This window comes from Mustela erminea, chromosome 5, assembly GCF_009829155.1.
Source record: "Mustela erminea isolate mMusErm1 chromosome 5, mMusErm1.Pri, whole genome shotgun sequence".
Lineage (NCBI taxonomy): Eukaryota > Metazoa > Chordata > Mammalia > Carnivora > Mustelidae > Mustela > Mustela erminea.
In genome coordinates, this window is record NC_045618.1 from 46,245,151 (window position 1) to 46,263,938 (window position 18,788).

The window sequence follows — 18,788 nt, forward strand, 5'->3', positions numbered from 1 at the left end:
ATGCCTTAGCTTCTATCTTTCAAAAGTGGACTCTGAACATTCAGACCCCCTGTCAAAGTGTCCTGCTACTGGGTCCTGCTAGACCAGACTACAGATGGTGTACTGTGTTTCTACCTACAAGCCTGGGGCAGGCTGACAGTGCCAACTGGAGGTCTGATAACCCCAGTTGTAGGCTCCTGGGAGTCCTGGTTGCCGGTCACTAGAATGACTTTGAACACCTGCAGTTGAACATCTGCAGCTCTGATCATTAGACTTCAGGAGACTGGTCCTGAAGGTCTGTGGAGAGAGTCCTTCATTTAAGAAGGGGAATTAAGGGGGCCCTGTCTCTGGGGAAAAACACACTGGAAGCTCCCTACCCCAGAGCCCCCAGTCCTCACTGAAAGGCAAAGTACTGGAAGTAGCCCTTCCTGGGAATTTTGGTTCCATAGCCTGTCGCATAGGATTATTGGAACTAGACTCTACTTGGATAAACTGTGGGGTTTGTTATCTTGGGCTTCTGTGAAGTTAAGAGGACCACAGGAGGGCCGGGCTCAAGCCACACCCCCACAACCTGTAGCCGCTTTGCCCTTCCTGTCCACCAGGTGGTGCTAGGAACTCAGGACTGCTCCTCGAGCGGCATGTTCTGAGGCCAACCCTTAGGGACCATCCAGAGCTGCACACATCTGGCTGCAGCTGGAGCAGGAAGGGTTGATGGCACCATGATGGACACTGTAATTTCCTTCCACTTCAGGCTAACCCCAGGTCTCTGGGTTGTCTCAGGGGCTATTTCCCTTCGGGGTCAGGAAATGCAGCGGTTACCATGGAAACCAAGGCCTGGAGTGAGGAAGAGCAGCCTTCCTGCCTGTCCCTCCAGCTCACACAGTGAACTGGGTGTCCGGGACATTACTTGGTGCTGGAAGAGCGGTCAGCTGTCCACCAGAGGGCAAGGACTATTCTTCCGACAGAGGCAGAGGCGGTGGTGAGAAGCCAGCCCCTGTCATGCAGCCTCGGCCAGCTGCTGAGCCTGGGATCCTGACGGGTGCCCTCAGAAGATCTTGAAGCCCTTCAGCAGGGTCAGGGTGGGCGCCTTGCGCTTGCTCTGGGCTCGGGATGACTTTACAGTGACCAGCTTGGCCTGGGCCACAGCAGGCATCTCCTTCAGACTGACGGTGGAAAGCGTGTTGAAGGTACAGCTGGCCAGCCCATGCCGGGCGGTGAGCGGGGCCTGGTGGGGCAGGGCCCTCTCCTCGGAGATGAAAAGGGGCCGGGCTAGGGAATGCTTCTCCAGCTCCCGCCGTGCCTCCCGCACAGCCTCGTGGAAGACATGTTGCACGTGCTCAAAGTCCAGACAGGCTGAGACCTCGAAAAACAGGCACCCGAACTTGCCTGCCAAGGCTGCGCCCTCTGCCTTGGTGACCTGCCTGGTGGGGGAAGCAGGACGAGGCAGGGTCAGGAGCACACATCCAAGTCAGGCAGGCCCACACCTACACTCATCTCCCCACTCATGGGCTTGGGGACCTGCAGGCATCTCATCAGTACAGTGTGATAAAGGCATCTGCTTTGCATGGTTGCTGAAAGAATTAAGAAAGACCACTTGCATTGTGTGCCCGGTGGAGTACCTGGCGCAGAGTCCGGGCTCAGTAAATGATGGCTGATGTCACTGAAGCCAGAATTCAGGACCAAAGCATGGGCAAGGGAGCAGCTTACTGGCTAAACCCTGTTTGTGGCTGGAAGAAGATGGTCATTCCCAGCCTTGCCTCCCTCTAGGCCAGCATGGGTCCTCGGTCAGGAAATAAGCCACCCCCCACCCTGGCCTGTGGGATCAGCTCCAGAGAAAGGCAGGGATCTGGAGAGAAAGGTGTGAGACCCCAGAGAAGGGAGGGTGAGGTGCCTCAGGATGCCTATGGTTGGCAGAGCTCTCAGGACTCATGCAGAAAGTGTTGCTGCTTGTCCAGGGGAGGAGCAGAGGAGACCAAGGGTGACATTTCATGGGAAAGAGGGAAAGAAGGGGAGAGGGAACAACACCTATTGTCAGCTTTGTCCTATACCATCTTTCCTGATGGGATTGACTATTTAACTGGGGAGGTCCTGGAAGTTTCTGGCCTGAAAGCCATGGGGATCAAAATGAGAGGAAAAAGACTGGCTCTTGGGTCATTCAGATGTCCAGAAGAAAGAAGGGATGATGGTACCCGAGGTCTTGAGGCCAAGGTTCCATTGGCTGAATCTCGGCGACCACCCTGCCCTGCTGATTGCCCCGCCGGCCATTCCTACAGACAGTGGCACAGCCCCTGAGACTGGTGGGTATTGATGGGAAGAGGTTTTTGGCCCAAGGCTAATTTGGCAAGAACAGGGGGCTGGGAGTGGGCTAGCTTCCCCAGGGGAGTATCAGATGGGAGAGTGACTGGGCCAAAAAGGGCCAGGCGCAAAGCATCTGGACTCCCCGCCCAGGGCTGGTGTGCTGTCTCTAAGCTCACTGCTTCCTGAGGAACCCCTTTTGAAGGAATACTTCATATTCTTTGCTTTTATGATGAGCTTGAGTCTAAAAATTTCTCACTGTGGGGACTTGAATCCTAAGTTTCCAGAAACTAGCACCCCGTGCATGCATACATGTCTGTGAATGGGAGACATGGGCACGTCACACGATCCTTTCTTGTTGTGCAGCAGCCTGCTGGAGATTTATCGGTGGCTCGGAAACCACTGCTCTAACCCACAATTTAGCATGTGGCTGCAAGGCAATCACGAGAGCACAGCGATCTCAGCTACAAGACTGACCGCATCAAATCCTGACCCACCACCAGCCTGGATCAAAGAAGGAAATGAGGGAAAACTGCATGACTCTCCTACGGAATGAAGCTGCTCTGTCTGAGCCCCATAGTCATTGTTATTTGCTCCCCAACCATCTTTGGACAATCCCTGTGGCAAAGACTGGGATCAAAACAGTGGTCTAGTGTCCCCCTTCATACTGAAGATAGATTTACCACCATCTAGTCTTCTGACCCCTCTTCCAGGCATCATGGGTTCTAGGATTCCTCAAAAACCACCTTTTGGCTTTAAGATGACACAACTTCCTTCATTCCCTGAGATGGAATTTGTCTTGGTCTGAGGGCTTGATGGCTTTTGAAGCTTCCCATGGAGGCCTCTCTTCATGGGATTGCACGTCCCTTTCCCACTGCCCATCTGATTTGTTCTGCACCGAATATCCTCTCCTGCCTTATCCCAGTCAGCGGGCCTTTAGGGTCTGGGGAAGCAGGAGTGACTGGCCATGAGCAGGGAGGGACAGATGGAAGGTGGGTGGAAGGCGCCAGACTCCGAAGGTGGACAGGTCACAAGGGACAAAGGTCAGTGGTAGAGAAGGGCACAGGGATTACCCATCAGGTGGAAGCGTCATGCTTTCAGGGGCCAGGCAAGCAACTGGAATGTATGGAGAGAGTGGAGGAAAGCCATGGGGAGTGGTAAGGCCTATGGTCAGCTGCAAAGAGCATACCCCTCCTCAAAGCATTCCAGTTCCAGGTCTCATAAAACATTGCTCGCCAAGCAAAATGCTGCGGTGTTTGCTGGTAATCTGTCCTCTGGCCCAGTCTGTGACCTCTGGTTCAAGTCCAGTCCATTCAAAGAAAAGCTGCCCTCAGCACCGCCAATGGTGGGAGTGGGCCTGGTGCCACTCTTGGGTGAGGCGAGAGCTGGTTGGACCAGAGCAGACCCCTGACTCTACGAGCCAATCACGGCCTTTCTTTTCAGAACTGAAACCGGGCACCAAATAATAACCACCAGCTACGGGGAATGAGGATGGAAGGTCATATAGGCAGGCAAGAAACGGTGAGGCCAAGAGACACCACAAAGCCCCATGAGGACGGAAGAAGTGGCTTCTCTTTTGACTTTTAGGGTCCAACCCCCATGTGGGCCAGAAGCTCTTTCTTCCTGCCCTGGCCTGTCTGAAAGGCCATGCACACTGTACACTTTAACCTAAAGTTGTGGGGATAACTTTCCTTAGCAGCCCAATACCCCTGATGACAACACACAGCCTTCCCAAATGAGGACAGTGAGCCCCAGAGTTGAGGACACACGGTCCATGCTCACCTATACTGGGCCATGTCCAGCTTGTTGCCCAGCAGCAGGGCTGGGGAGCTGCGTTGTGTCTCCTTGGCGTGCAGAGCAAGCAGCTCCAGGTAGCTGCTGCTGTCCTCGAAACTCTGGCGGCTGTCCATGCTGTACACCACCAGGAAGGCGTGGGCCCAGTTCAGGTAGCGCTCACAGTTTCTGGGGGTGTCCTGGGGCAAAGGAGGGAAGCCTCGCTGGGGATGAAGGCCTTCACCTGAGCTCCTCCATCCTACCTCCCCATTCCCTCCGTCTTTGTATATTGTTCCCCAGCCAAGCCCTTTTCAAAGGGGTGTTTGAGTGTGGATTTGGCTTGGTGTGAAAGGAGGCATTGTCTCGGGAGCCTCACTCCCACCACCCAGCCAGAGGCTCGGGGACCTTGGCTTCTGGGGCACAGAGCCAAGACTCTAGCATGGCTGCTGCAGAGACCCAGCTGTCCCTGGGCACTGCTGGTTTGGGGTCAGGTTGATGGTGACCCTGGGCCTCTGGGAATAATTGGTATCCAGCCCTGGCAGGGGGTGGTGAGACCATAGAGGGAATGTGTGTACTGAGGGGGCCTGGGCCGAGGGGGCCACAGTGTAAACATGTGTGCCCTACCTCCAGGTGTGCATGAGCATCGAGTCCCCGAGCACAGGATCTCAGAGCTGATGCCAGCAACCACAGATTTCCCCAACCCCATTTCATCTCTTCTCACTCGGCAAATGAAAAGATTCAGGCCTGGAAAGTTCAGTGCCTCATGCAGGGTCACATAGCAAACTAGAGTTTAAGTTTATGAATTCCCATCTGAGGTCTCCGCTCTGGGAGAAGGACCTCTCAGGAGGCTGCACTGACTCTCAGCTCTCCATACCCTGGAGAGTAACATACCCTGTTACCCACAGGGGTAATTTACCGGGTCTGCAGTATCCATGACCCTCAGGTGGACAGGCTGGTGGTCTACTGTCTCCTCGGAGCTGTAGGTGTCCTCTGCAACAGACGGCGAGCCAGGTCAGGGGCAGGCCAGGCCACTCAGTCGCAGACTGAGTCTGAGTCCCAGCCACCCTGTGCTAGACCCTGGGGGATCTATTCCGGGGCTGGCTGAGTTAGGACAAACTGGAAAGGCCTTGGCTCTCACCCAAATGGAGGACTCAGACAGAACCTCCTAGCCGGGAGACGCTGCTTTACCTGTCAGGGCTCAGAGCATGAGAGGTCAGTCATAGAGCACGCCACAGGGGATAGCATTGCGTTCGGGTCCACCCACCAAGCCTACAGGATGGAGTGCGTGGCCCACAGGCTCGGTTAGCAGCAGAGCCCTCTGCGGTTGCACTGCCAGCCCATCCCTCCCAAACAAGCCTCCCCACCCTCTTCACCTCTGGTCACGGCCCGCAGGAAGCCCCCAGTGGGAGAAAGGACGGGAAAGAAAAGCATATGACATATGGCGGTGGTGGTGGTGGTGTGTGTGTGCATGCGTGACCCTATTCAGAAGTCCCTGAGAAGGTTTACAAATAATCCTTACCAAGTAATAGCAGAGGACTCTAGTGTAGTCGAATATTTTATGTTGGACATGTAGAGTCACACCCAAGCTCAGCTACTTCGCCAAGTCATGGCAATTCTTTAGAGAATCTGTGTCCTCACTTTACAGTGGGGTAACATGGGGCACCTGGGTGGCTCAGTTGGTCGACATCTGACTCTTGATTTCGGCTCAGGTCATGATCTCAGGGTCCTGGGATCGAGCCCCACTTCGGGCTCCATGTCCCTCTCCCTCTGCTCCTCCCCCCAGCTCTCTCTTTCAAATAAATAAAATCTCTTAAAAAAAAAAAAAGTAAAATGGGGATAACATGATAACACTGCCTAAAAGTTTTCCAGAGTTTACTCTGTGCCAGGCACTGTGCCAGTGCTTGTCCACGCACCCTCACAGGGCTGTGCGAGGCCTGGATTGGCCCTTAGGCACGGGGCCTGGCACACCATAAATGCCTGGTCAAGGACAGTGGGGACTGTGGTGGTCCTGAGTTTACAGGGCAGGTTCACATTCCTAGGTGATTTTTTTTCTTTTTTTTTTTCTTTTTAAATAATTTTAGACTTATGTGGAAATTGCAAAATAGTACAGAGAGTTCCTGTGTGCCTTTCCCTCTGCTCCCAGCAATGTTAACACCTTACATAACCATAGTACAGTGATCAAAAGCAGGAAATTGACATTGGTTCCATACTATGAACTAAACCACTGACCTTATTTGGTTTTCACGAGTTTTTGCTTTTTTTTTTTTTTTGGTTCTCATGACCTCAAACCTGAGAAAGTGCAGCTGGCCAGGCATGCAGAGAAGACCTCATTGTCACATTGGCCATCATTCTCCCTATCTCTAACCTTCCTCTACGCCACTGGCCCATGTGTGTGAGTGCACTTGGCTGTCACCTTTCCCTGGATGCCCCTGTGCCCCAAGTGACCCCAAAGAAGATCTCTAAAGGCAGAACTAGGGCCCTCCCCGCCTTCCTCCACCCCACCCGGACCCTGGCTGAGTTCACAGCCACTTGTCTCTGAGAGTCCCTGGCAGTCAAGCCAGGCCTGGACACACGCCAGGTCCACTAGCAGCCAGCAGAAATCACAGACAGCTCCCATCCCCAGCCTGTTTGGGGACTTGGATAAATAGCTGCTCTTATTCAAAGATTTAAAAAAAAAAAATCTAATGGAAAATATGCCCCAAACGTTTAACTATATTTGGTGCAAGAAGAGCTGCTCCTAGATGCCTACATCTTGTTCAGATTTTTATTTTCCTGCCAAAGTTGCCTGATGCCCCCCTTTTAGTTGCTCCACACCCCCTCCCCCACCCCGAAACAGGCACTGTGTCCTTCCCAGTCCAAGGAAAAATATTAGCCCAGTGTTGGTCTCCTGGGGTTCCTCACAGCAAATAGCCTTTCAAGGTTACTGTTAGCTCCACTGTAGAGAGATGAGGCCCAGAGGAGGAGGGAACTTGCCCACTGCCACAAAGCACCCCACCAGTGGAAGGGAAGTGAACTCGGGTCTTCTAGGCTGGGCTGCCTCCCTGTGGGGACCCCCTCACCCTCTGCTCAGGGGACCAGCTGGTCCTCCAGCTCTATCTGGGCAGAGTACAGGGGAAGAGCAGAAGCTCCCAGTCCAGATGTGGCACACGCAGGAGTGAGCAGGGGGAAGCCTCGGAGATCATCTTATCCAGCTTCCTCCTCCTTGGCAAGTGAGGTGACTGGACGTGGAGGGTCCTTTCCAAGTTACAGTAACTTGTCCTCTCATCACCAAGTCCTGCTCTCCAGAGCATTCTGGGGTCCACATGGGCTTCACAACTCCTCCTTCTAAATAATATTCCGAGGACTTCCACGTTGAGAGAAGTTTCTTTTCCCTAACTTTTCCCCTGATTACCCAATAATAATCTTTTAAAGGCACTCTTGTCAGTGTGTGTAGGATGATGCCTTGGAAATGGTGCCCATATCCTTACTGGAGCAGGATGAGGGCAAGAGAGGTGAGAAACTGTCATTCTGCCCTGGGCAAGCCAGGCAAGGTGCCCCAGCCCCTCTCCTGGGGACCCCTGCCCCTTCCTGGAGCACTCAGCACAGGCATAGCCTTTCCATAGATACTGATTCTCTCAGCTCCAACCAGCTCTCCCAGCCATGACCCTGACTCAGATGCAGCACAGGCTATTGGCCCCATCTTGCAGATGGGGAAACTGAGGCTCAGAGATTCCAGGCCCTCTAGGGCATTATGCTGCCCTTATGGGAAAGCTGCTGCAGTGGGACCCATCTTCCTTTGTACCGAGGTTCTCCATAGGCAAATCACTGAGCCCTCTCTGCCTCCATATCTTCACCTGTAAAATGACGATAATAGTTGGAATTCTTCTTTAAAAGCTAATCCTAAAACCAAAATTCCATCTCATGTTTAAGAGCATCTATGTTGAGGGGTGCCTGGGTGGCTCAGTGGGTTAAAGCCTCTGCCTTCGGCTCGGGTCATGATCCCAGGGTCCTGGGATCGAGCCCCACATGGGGCTCTCTGCTCTGCGGGGAGCCTGCTAACTCCTCTCTCTCTCTCTCTGCCTGCCTCTCTGCCTACTTGTGATCTCTGTCTGTCAAATAAATAAATAAAATCTTTAAAAAAAAAAAAAAAGAGCATCTATGTTGTGCCTAGTACTGTACTCCATGCTAGAAATGAGAATAAATAGTGAAGGTCTCCATGCTCAAGAAGCTCACTCTGGGTTCAAAGAAGACCTCAGAAAAGAGAAGGAGCTGTTTTACATGTCCTGGTGGCGAACCCTTCCCTTGGATGCTCAGACCTTTCTCCACAGAAAGAAAGGTCCCGGTCCTGGGGTCCTCACAGTGCTGTGGCCAGCCATAGGACAGTGGCTGGAATGTTCAGATGGTGGGGCAGAACTCCTAAGACATGGCATGGGCCTCCCAGAATGCTGAAGGAGAGGTTCTCGTCATCTCTCCAGCGGACAGGCTCTCAGGACGGGGCGACTGACCACTGTGGAGCGGCTCCCCGCCCCTCTCACCCCCCGGACAGTGCGACCACACATTTCGCTCTCAGGTCAGAACTCCAAAATTACTCAGTCAAAAAGCCCAAACCACCACTGTACTAGGCTCTTCTGGAGGGACCCTGAAGGAAGGGTAAGGAGTGGGGGCAGGGAGGAAGACACGTAGAGGCAGGCTGCCAGAGGAAATACAGGATGACCAATTAAATCTGAATTTCAGAGGAACAGCTAATATTTTTTAGTATAAGTATTCCCTATCTGAGCTAGGTAGAATATGTGTTTTGAGGAACCATCCTTGGAAATCTCCATTTCCCCCTTCCCAGACACCCCTGCTTGTATGCCTTTCCTTTTCACCTCCTCCCTACTTATCTTCCCTTCCTCCACTCCATCTGATTTCATGTTCTGGCCTCTCTCAACACCTCCCTTGGCTGGCACACAATTACACCCTGTGTCCCACTCCCATGCTAATCAAATAGACTCAGTAGCCCTGAGGTCCCTTCCTGCTCCGACACTAGGATTCAATATTCCAGCCTGAACTGAGGGCACCAACAGGCTCAGGGGCTCTTCCCTCCAGATGTCAGTGCCTTCCATCAGGGGCATGCTGCAGCCAGTGCTGTACTGCTGCGTTTCCAGTCCTGTGCCCCATCGCCCTGCATTTTCTAGAAGGGCCCTCAGGGGTCCCACAAGTGCCTTATTTAATTCTTATGAATGGGAAAAACCATCCAAGACTGCAAACCCCCATTTTCAAAAGGTTAAGCATATCCAGACACACTATTTTTCTCAGGAACAGTTTGCAATAAACAAATGTTATAAATGTAAACTTAAGGAAAGAGGAAGGGGGGCGCCTGGGTGGCTCAGTTGGTTGGGCCTCTGGCTCTAGATTTTGGCTCAAGTCATGATCTCAGCGTCCTGGGATTGAGCCCCATGGGCTTCATGCTCAGCGAAGAGTCTGTTTCTCCCTCTGCCTTTCCCCCTGCTTGTTCGTTCTCTCTCTCTCTCTCCCAAATAAATAAAAATCTTAAAAAAAAAAAAAAAAGAGAGAGAGCGAGGAAAAATGGACATGCATTGAGTGTTTACTGTGGATCAGATACTAGGATAAATCTTTTACACGTGTTCTTTCTTTAATTCTCACAGTAATTTTCTGAGACAGCTACCTTTATGCCCATTTTACAGATGAGGAACAGAAGCTCAGAGAGATTAGGTTATTGCTTCAAGGTTGCACAGTCAGTAAGTGGCAGAGCTAGGGTTTAAACTTAGCTCTGACAACAGAGCATCCTTTCTTCCAACAGACCATGATATGTCTATAAAACTAGACAAATTTTCTTGTGTGGTTCAAAAATAGGTCAGAAACCAGTAACACTACAGAATTTTTCAAGTGTTTTGTCCAGTTTTTCTTGAAAAGTACATCGAGTGACCATTTTAAAGAATAATAATAGTTACAGACATTCTGCTATTTTTTTTTTAAGTCTTACCATTCCTCATATTTTAGGGCAAATCAGCCTCTCTCAGTTCTCTTAATTAAGCCATTTGTCTGGGGTGGGCTATGGAAGGATGTCTTTCTGGCACTTAAACCATGTTGTCCCATGGGCTGAGTCATCCTGGTGGCTCCTCCCCTCTGCCCCCAGATGATAGATCCTGGTCAGGCCTGGGCCCACCACAGTATAGTCATGTGTGTTGCAGGGATCCAAGTGGGACAACAGTAGGAGGAATGGGAAGGAGTGGTTTCTTACCCAAGTTGGGGTCATATTCGCTGATAAACCTCCTGGTCAGAAACTTCACAGTCAGAGCTGCGGGAAGCAGAAAGAAGTTGGCTCAGTCTCCCCCCACCGTGTCTGGCTGCTAGCCCCTGGAGGTTGTCCCTCTCATTTAGGGAGGCCTTATCTAGCCTCTGTGACTCTTGGCTGACACTCAGCTCAGCTCTCTGGGGGAATGTGTTTGGGAGCTGAGGACTTGGTTTAAGAAGCTCAGCAGAAACTAGAAATAGAGGAACCATGCCCCTCCAATTGCATCCTGGCATTTTTTTTTTTTTTTTAATGGCAAGAAAAGTCATGAGAGGCAAGCCTAAGGGGTATTTATAAAGACTTGAACTGGGGACACCTGGGTGGCTCAGTTGGTTAAGCATCTGCCATCAGTTCAGGTCATGATCCTGGGGTCCTGGGATCCAGCCCTGAGTCGGGTTCAATGCAGAGTCTGCATCTCCCTCTTCCTCTGCTCCTCCCCCTGCTCATGCTCGCTCTTGTTCTCTCTCAAATAAATAAATAAAATCTTTTAAAAAAGAAATAGAGACTCAAAACTGAGGAGTCCAGCCTCAGCCTGGTGAAAGTCAAACTGAAGGGAGGTATCTCCCACGCTGGTCAAGTTGTGAAGATTCTGGAATGGGGGGCATCTATTCTGGTTCTGGCTATAAGCCAAAGAGTAAAAGCTGAGTTGATCAGTCTGTGATCCCCAGGAGGAGTATGAACACTCACATCCCAAGTAAACACCCTCCAGTCCTTGGTCCTCTATGTCTCAAGTCTTGGCTCTGTCTTGCGCTTATGAAGAATGTAAAACTTAAAATGAGGTTCTGCCCAGGTGGAATTCATTAATAGGACTCTGATTTTGCTCAGAATTTAGCCACATAAAGTCCAGGGTCAGCCAATTATTACGCTGGACTCTTAAAAAGTAATGTGATATTTTAAAGAAAATCCTTATAATTCTTTCCCAGGGTTCCAAACAGTGTCATTTGGCAAACTACTACCCAGGGAATACATACTTTAAAATTTAAATTCCTTCATACATGTAGTCACTGGCTAAACTATACTAATAACAGAGCTACAGACACAGTTTGATTTTCAAAAGGAAGAGGGCAAATCTTTTCTGTAGGAAAACATGATTCAGAGTCCCCTCTCTGAGTCAGGGGGCTGGTTTCAGAAGGAGAGTAGGATCCCATGGAGTCTCAAAGAATACTCTGGGGAAGGAAACTCATAGCTAACAGCCCACATCAGCCAGTCACTAATGGCTGTAACTGTAACACCGCCCCAGGAGGAGCCCCTCTGCCCTCCTACCATCAGCTGCCTGGGACTGTAAGTGGCAACGGGGCAGGGCTGAACCCTTTCTCTGGGTCTCTGCCTGTGGTGACACCCTCCCCCCTACCCACCTGAGCTCAAGTGGTAACTGAAGATCTTGGTTCATCAAGAACAAGTCCCAGCCGCCTGGGACCTAGGTCCAACATGTTTCCAGAAAGTCGAGAGGGTTCTGACTTGAAACAAATACGTTTGATAAGAATGCACACTTTGTTCCATTCCAGGGAATTGGAGTGAGCCCCTCCCTGGAAAATCCCAGCAGCCAGTGACCTCTACCACTTTCTTTCATCCCCGGCCTAAACTGAGGAATAACAAGGCTGTGACTACGCTCACAGGGGCCTGGGCTTGGGATTAGTGTCTAACAGGTCCCTTTGGTGCTAGTCCTCAGGGCTGATGGGGGCCCCAGGGAGAGGAGACGGAAGGTGCAAAACGGCAAGGGAGAGATCGGCTGAGGACCAGGAGACACAGAGACAGGCAGAGGGGAGAGAGATACCTAGTGTCACAGACAGAGAAGGAAAGCAGGTGAGGAACCGAAGACAGATGAGAGATGGAAGAGCTGGGGACAAAGTAGAGAGAGCACCAAGCAACAAAGAAACTGAGGCAAAGAAGAAAATCACACTGTCTGACCCAACCCACCTGGGTGCAGGAAGCCCCCAAAGCCAGTGAGGGAGCCTTCCTGCAAGCAAGTCCACAACGTCCCCACCCAAACCCTTCCCTTTCGCCCCCCCCACCCCAACTCACCGGACTTGCCGGCCCCTCGACGTCCCAGAATGGCCAGATTGACCTCAAGTGGCGCGCTCTGCGGCCCGCTGCCCGCGCGCGGCTTCCCAAACACCGAGGACATGGTGAGGCTACTAAGAGGGACACGGGTAGTCAGTAGGAGAGCCCCGAGCAGCGTGCCCGCCCGTCGGGGCCCAGCAGAACAAATCGGGGGATCCCCTCGCGCTCGCGGGCTCGGCCCCGTCAATGTCCTCGCCCGGGGCCCTGGCGTCGAGCGCCAAGCGGGCTGCGTTCCCGCGGCCCGGCCCAGCCCGGCCAGGAGGAGGAGCCGGCGGAGGCCGGCGGGCGGGGCCGCCCGGAGAGCGGCAACACTCCTTGTAAGGGCTGCTGGAGCCCCCCGCGGGGCCTGCTCACCCCCGCTCCCCACCCTGGGACGGAGCTCCGGACCGGCCGCGCACCCCACAGCTGGCTCCGCCTCGAGGGCCGGGCACTGTCACCTCCCGGAGCGCCCCCCGGACCCTGCAAGGAAGGACAAAGACCGGAGAGGTGGCCCTGGGTAGGGGGCTAGGGGGGAGGGATGTTTCCAGCCTTATCTGAGCCTCGGCTCAATCTCTTACCACCTGCAAGAAAATTCACTCCTTCCTTTGTTCTACCAAGCCTCCTCCTCCGGGAAGCCTTCCTGGTTCAACTCCCAGCTTTGGCCTTTCTCTAGGTCACAGTTAAAACCAGCTCACCCCTGGCACAACACTTCCCCCACCACATTACCCTGCTCTTCCATATGGGGACTCAAGAATCACTGCAACCCCCAGGCAGAACCCCTGGCTCCTAGGAAGGAGCCTTAACCAACATTTCATGGTCAGTATGGGTCCAGCTTCAAGAAACTTAACCCATCCTGGATTAGTTTTCTCATGCGAGCTAATGAGTTGCATGTGTTTGACGCCTAGTGTGCAAATGGGGCATTTGATTCTAAAACCTGGTATTCTCTCTTGCCTATAATGATTCTAGGATTGCTGGACAAGCCTGGGAGGGGTCACCTGTCATTTTTGGGGGGACCCAGGGTAAATCTGGTCATGATGGACTCAGAGCAAAGGGAAATCCAGACACTTAGGGTCTAGTGCCAGCTCTTCACGGGGTGACCCTGGGCAAGTCACCTCACTTCTTTGAGCATTGGTGTCGCCATCTATAGTACTAAAAGAAGGGGAAAATAAATCCAAAATTCCATGACGTGATTCAGGCCTAACAGAGAGTGACACAACACCAGGTCTGAGTACTTTCTAGAAGCCAGTGGAGCCTCTCTTTTGAAATATACTTCACGGCTAGAGTGGGGCGGGGGTAGGGTATGGGAGTCTCAGAGACCTCTTACAGCAGCCCTTCTCCCTCCCACGCCCCTCTCCAACTCCCCCTCCCTGCCCCAGTTAATCTACTCACCCACAGGAAAAAGAAACCATGGAAAGCCAGATCAACAGGCAGAGTCTGGGGTCACAGCCTCATGGTACTAACTTCTCAACCAGGAAGGAAAATTATTTTCACGCATAGGACTTGAATACTGACTCAGCCTAATTGTATTTGTAGGAGATAATGCTAAGCCAGCTGTGTTATTAAGACTGTAAAGTGTTGGGAATAATCTGTTTAGATTACACCCTCAGGCCAGAATCACTCACAGAGCTAATCGCCAAGGGTTTTCCTTTGAGTTGTAGATGGATGGGAAAAAAGTGGCAATCAAGTTCCAGCCACCTTCCTGGGCTGGCCCCAGTCTTGTGAGGACAGACTGGTTCTGAATGGGGTTTAGTGGGAGAGAACCAATCACATCAGAGAACTCCTGGAGAGAGGGTAAGCTGTGGAGCTCTGTAGGCCCAATTGGGTATAAATTTGGGCTCTGTTATAGCCCTGTTTGTGTGAGGCTAAGACCAGCCAGTAGATGGGCACTGCAAAAAGGTTCGAGCTTCGTGTGAACCATCTGAGCTGTCCCTAGTTACAAGAGATTGTTTTTTAGAGGAAGTGAACCTTCCAACATTGAAGGCAACCAAGGAGGTGACCACTTCAAAGAGGTGTTGTAAGAAGACTCCGTCATAACTTGCAGGATAGGAAGAGATCTCGGACCTCTCATCTAGGTCAGAGATTTATTTTTTATTTTTTTTTTTTAAAGATTTTATTTATTTATTTGACAGACAGAGATCACAAGTAGGCAGAGAGGCAGGCAGAGCGAGAGAGAGAAAGAGGGAAGCAGGCTTCCTGCGGAGCAGAGAGCCCGATGTGGGGCTCGATCCCAGGACCCTGAGATCATGACCCGAGCCGAAGGCAGCAGCCAAAACCACTGAGCCACCCTAGGTCAGAGATTTAAACTAGCTGCCAGCTGGTTACTCAGGCCCTTGGCCTTGACTGCTAAGTGCCCAAGGTCTGCCCCTCTTATGAGACTTGGGAGGAAAACAGTGCCAGTCTCACAACTGCAACCAGTCCCTTTCCCCAACCTCTGTCTCCTCATCTGGGCTGCTTATCCACCTGGAAGCGCCCATTGTGGACTGGAAAGACCTTTAGAATCAGCCATTTACTGTCAGACCACGGAATAAGCTACTTTGCTCTTCTGGGGCTCAGTTCCTCATCTTTAAAATAGGGGTAATATTAAGGGTTAGAAGAGATGATATGAAAGTGTCCCACCCAGAGTTTGGCCCATGGCCCAAAAAAGCAAAATGATAGTTTCCTCCACTCCCCCGGACATGAACAGCACATACTTCTCACCCACCAAGAAGCCACAATTGTTTAGCAACCAGTAGTTTGGACACTGAAAGTCAAGAGAGGATATTCTGCAAGAGCAAGTAGCCCAACCCTCCTTATCCCTTACCCCCAATCTTCAAGGCTCTTATGAGGAGCCCTGAGGCATTCAAAATGAAGACGATGTGGCACCTGGGCCAGCAGTGAACTTGCAACAGGTGTTCAATAGTTGTCTCTGAAGTGAATGAGTGGGGCGTGTGCAGGTCTGATTGGTGGGGCCTGTGATGATTTCCAGATGCCAGGTCCTACACTTGCCACCCACCCCCCAAGAGCCACTTCCACATAAAGCTAAGCTTTGGGGAGCCCTGTGTGATGTAGTCACTGTGTTCCATATTGTGGAGACACAATATGACAAGCCCTTCTGTGGCTGTTCAGTGATAAATTCAGGTGTCAGCACTAAACAGAACCTTAGATGTCAGATCCAAGCTCCACTTTATAAAGAACTGAGGCCTGGAGAGGTTGGATGGCTTTTGCACATCAGTGGTAGTACCAGCATTAGAGCCAGGCAGGAATCCTGACTCCTGGTCCAGTGTTCTTCCTCAAACCTGGCAAGCTCCTCGCTACGCTGTGTGCAGAAACACTGCCATGGGCGGCAAGGCCAGGAGTCCACCATGAGGCCCGGGGCACCTAGGGGCTGTGTCTCCTTTATCAGACTACAGGCTCTTTTGGGACAGGGGTTGTGTCTCCTTTATCACACTGGAGACTCCCACTTAGGTTAGGGTCCAGGAGTCCACTTAACAGACCACTCACTGTGTGCCAATCACTGTGGATAGAGAGATGAACAAAGCTGGGTATGTGCTCTAGAAAGGCTCAGAGTCTGACACAGACACAGTCTCCCTTTCCTTGCTCCCACCCTGAACATCACCCAGTATGGGGGTGCAAAGTGGTGAGAGGGAGGTTGGTGTGAGGTCGGGCAGAGCCTGGGAACTCCGTGGGCTGCCCATAGCCAGGATAGTTCCTCATCCTCTCCAAGTCCCAGAGGGATGCTCACTGCCTGGGTAGAGGAAACTCACACCAGCTGCAGACAACACCCCACTGGGGCCTTGGAAGCAGGACCAAAGGGCTGGTCCTCTGCCCAGCCTTGGAACCATAAACCCCCACCTTCGCTGACCCCCTCCCCAGTGCTTGGCTACTGAGGGTCAGTGCTGGGTGTGTGCCCAATGTCCCAAACCACTGAAGCCAGGGCTGGACTTGTGAAAAACTGGCACTGGGAGCCAGCTTCGGCCAGGAAGAGTTGCTCTCCTTCCACTCCTCTGAGGAGAGGGGCAGGCACTGGTTCTATTTGTTGTGTCTTCCAGGTACCAGCTGCCTGAAGCAGACCATTTGGGAGGAAACTGTCTCCCCAGGGATCAGCCCCTCCCCAACCCTGTTCCTTAGCTTGGGCCTGGCAGGAGGCACTTGTTTCCCTGCCCTAAGAAAAGGCTAGTACTGGGCTGGGGACTGGGCAGCAGACAGGGTTCAACCCAGTCCCACGTCTTCATTCATAACAAGAAAAAGTCCATGCCATCTGTGGGACTCTCTTTTCCTCATCTGTGAAATGGGAACAGTCAGACACCTTGTCCCTACCCCCTGGGGCCACCAGCAAGGACAGAATCAGGACTGGGCACTGCAGAGTCCACTTTCCTCCAAGAGAGGGACTGTCATGCTTTCGGCCAGTGTTTGGCCTCAGGGAAGAAGAGAGGCTGGCAGAGGGCCTGGGATAGTATTTGTGAGGACTCCTGCCCACCCCCTCTATCTCCTCCTACTCTTCCTGTCTAGTCCCTGGGGCAGAGTGTCCTGGATATTTCTGGCTGCCTCCTCCAGGCCTTTGGCTTCCCAGGCTCACACAAGTGGTCCCCATATCCCAGCCCTGCTCTGATGGAGTGAACTGGGTGGGAGTTCCTGGCAGAAGAGGCAAATCTGTGTCAGGTCTGCAGTCTGCAATTCATACGGGAGGATCTGTGCATGTGTGTTTGTGTCCTAGGGGTGATAAAATTTCTCCTGCTGCTTCCCAACTCTGGCTTTGTCATTGTAAGCCACTCCATCCTCCTCAAGAAAGCCTGTAGTTGAACATGATATCCCGAATGGCAGATACCATCCTACACAGGTCTGGGCCTCAGTTTCCCCCCCTGTAGAATAAGATGGCAGGAAAAAGTCACTAAGCTCTGTTCCACCTGACATTTTGGAACCCAAAGTCTTAGTTGGTCACTCAGGAAAGTTCTCTACAATGGGGAAAATACCCTGGGGTGAGGAGCAGGAGGCCTGGGGCTGTCTGTCCCAAGCTATGTGACTCTGGGCAATTCCCTTTTTGGTCCTCTACTGTAAATGAAGGGGTAAAACCATATGAACCTGAAGTTCCTTCCAGTTGTGACCTCCTGGTAAGAGGTGAATAGCCAGCATTTGTAACACAGACAGGATGCAGAGCACAGTGGTTAGGGCCACATGCTCTACAGTGAGACAGCTACAAGCCAGTCTTAGCTCTGCCACTCTCTGGCCATGTGACCTTGGGCATGTGACGAAACTCCTGGTGCCTTCCTTAGTCTTTTCATCCATGGAAACTCATAGTGTTTCTGTAAGCAATACATGGGTAACCATCTAGTAAATGAGGAAAAAATGACAGTATCTATTCATAGGCTTATTCTAAGGACCACAGAAGTCGAAGTGCTTACAAAAGTGCCTGACACAATGCAAGTTCAGTGTTAACTATTATTATTTCAAGAAACCCTTCCCCTTCCCATCTATAGACATGCAATCCCCTTTCCCAAGGGGACCCTTTCCCAAGGTCCAGAGCTACACAGCAATGGATGGATAAGTGGGGAGTAGACATCAGCTTCTCATTCCCAAACCAAGTCAAGGAGTACTTTCACATGGAGAGAGTTATTGGACGTTGACAGGCTATGCTCCCAGGAAATCAAGGCTAAAAAGGAGATTAAACTAGCTCAGAGTCAGGGGCAGAGGTTCAAGCCAAATTAGAACCTGTTCCATAGGGTGCCTGGGTGGCTCAGCTGGATAAACACAGACTCTTTTTTTTGTCTCCTGCAGATCCTGATTTCAGGGTCATGAGATTGAGTCCCCCACTGGGCTCTGACCTCGGCGCCAGCCGGCTTGAGTTGCCATTCCCCTATGCTCAGTACACTCTTTCTCTCTCAAACAAACAAGCAAACAAACAAATAAAATCTTTAGAACCTGCTCCAGACCCAGCCTGGTCCACTCTATCTTGCTCTACCTCTCCCTCTCCCCCCCAGTGCCCAAGTACCTCGCCCCCCCCCCCCCCCACGAACCAATGGGCTGGGCCAGGTATGAATCCTGTCCTTGCTTCTTCGCAGTTGAATGACCTTGGACACGTCATGTAATTTCTTTGAGCCTCATTTCAAACACTTTTATGGATATTGCCTCAATACCATGAAAAGGGTGTTATTATTAGTCACATTCTGAGGAGACAAGGTCAGAGTTAGGATTCTTGCACAAGCACACACAGCAGCTTTAGTGCAGGTTAAATGGGGAAATCTTTGCAAGTGGCCCTCACAGTGCTCCGCATGCAATCGGTACTCAATACGGGGTCACTACTGTTTCTATTTCCCATAGGGAAGTGAGTGACCCTGCACGTCTCCCGATGCCCGCGGGCCCACAGCCATCCAGCTTGCCGGCCACCACATCACATGAGCCGTACTATCTTTAGCCAGGGAGATATTTATATCCCCCGGGAAGTTTCTTCCGC

The 18,788-nt window shown here is 51.9% G+C and overlaps 1 protein-coding gene across 1 annotated transcript; it reads right to left on the reverse strand.

Annotated features, from left to right (window-relative positions):
* Positions 1 to 490: 490 nt before the first annotated feature.
* On the reverse strand, positions 491 to 12,672 carry RASL12 (RAS like family 12). The gene is made up of 5 exons (XM_032342870.1): positions 12,344 to 12,672; positions 10,271 to 10,327; positions 4,964 to 5,037; positions 4,057 to 4,247; positions 491 to 1,400 (listed from the first exon to the last, which is right to left on the reverse strand). Exons 1-5 carry the CDS (start codon positions 12,444 to 12,446, stop codon positions 1,025 to 1,027), a joined length of 801 nt encoding a protein of 266 aa, XP_032198761.1. The 5' UTR covers positions 12,447 to 12,672; the 3' UTR covers positions 491 to 1,024.
* Positions 12,673 to 18,788: the final 6,116 nt, after the last annotated feature.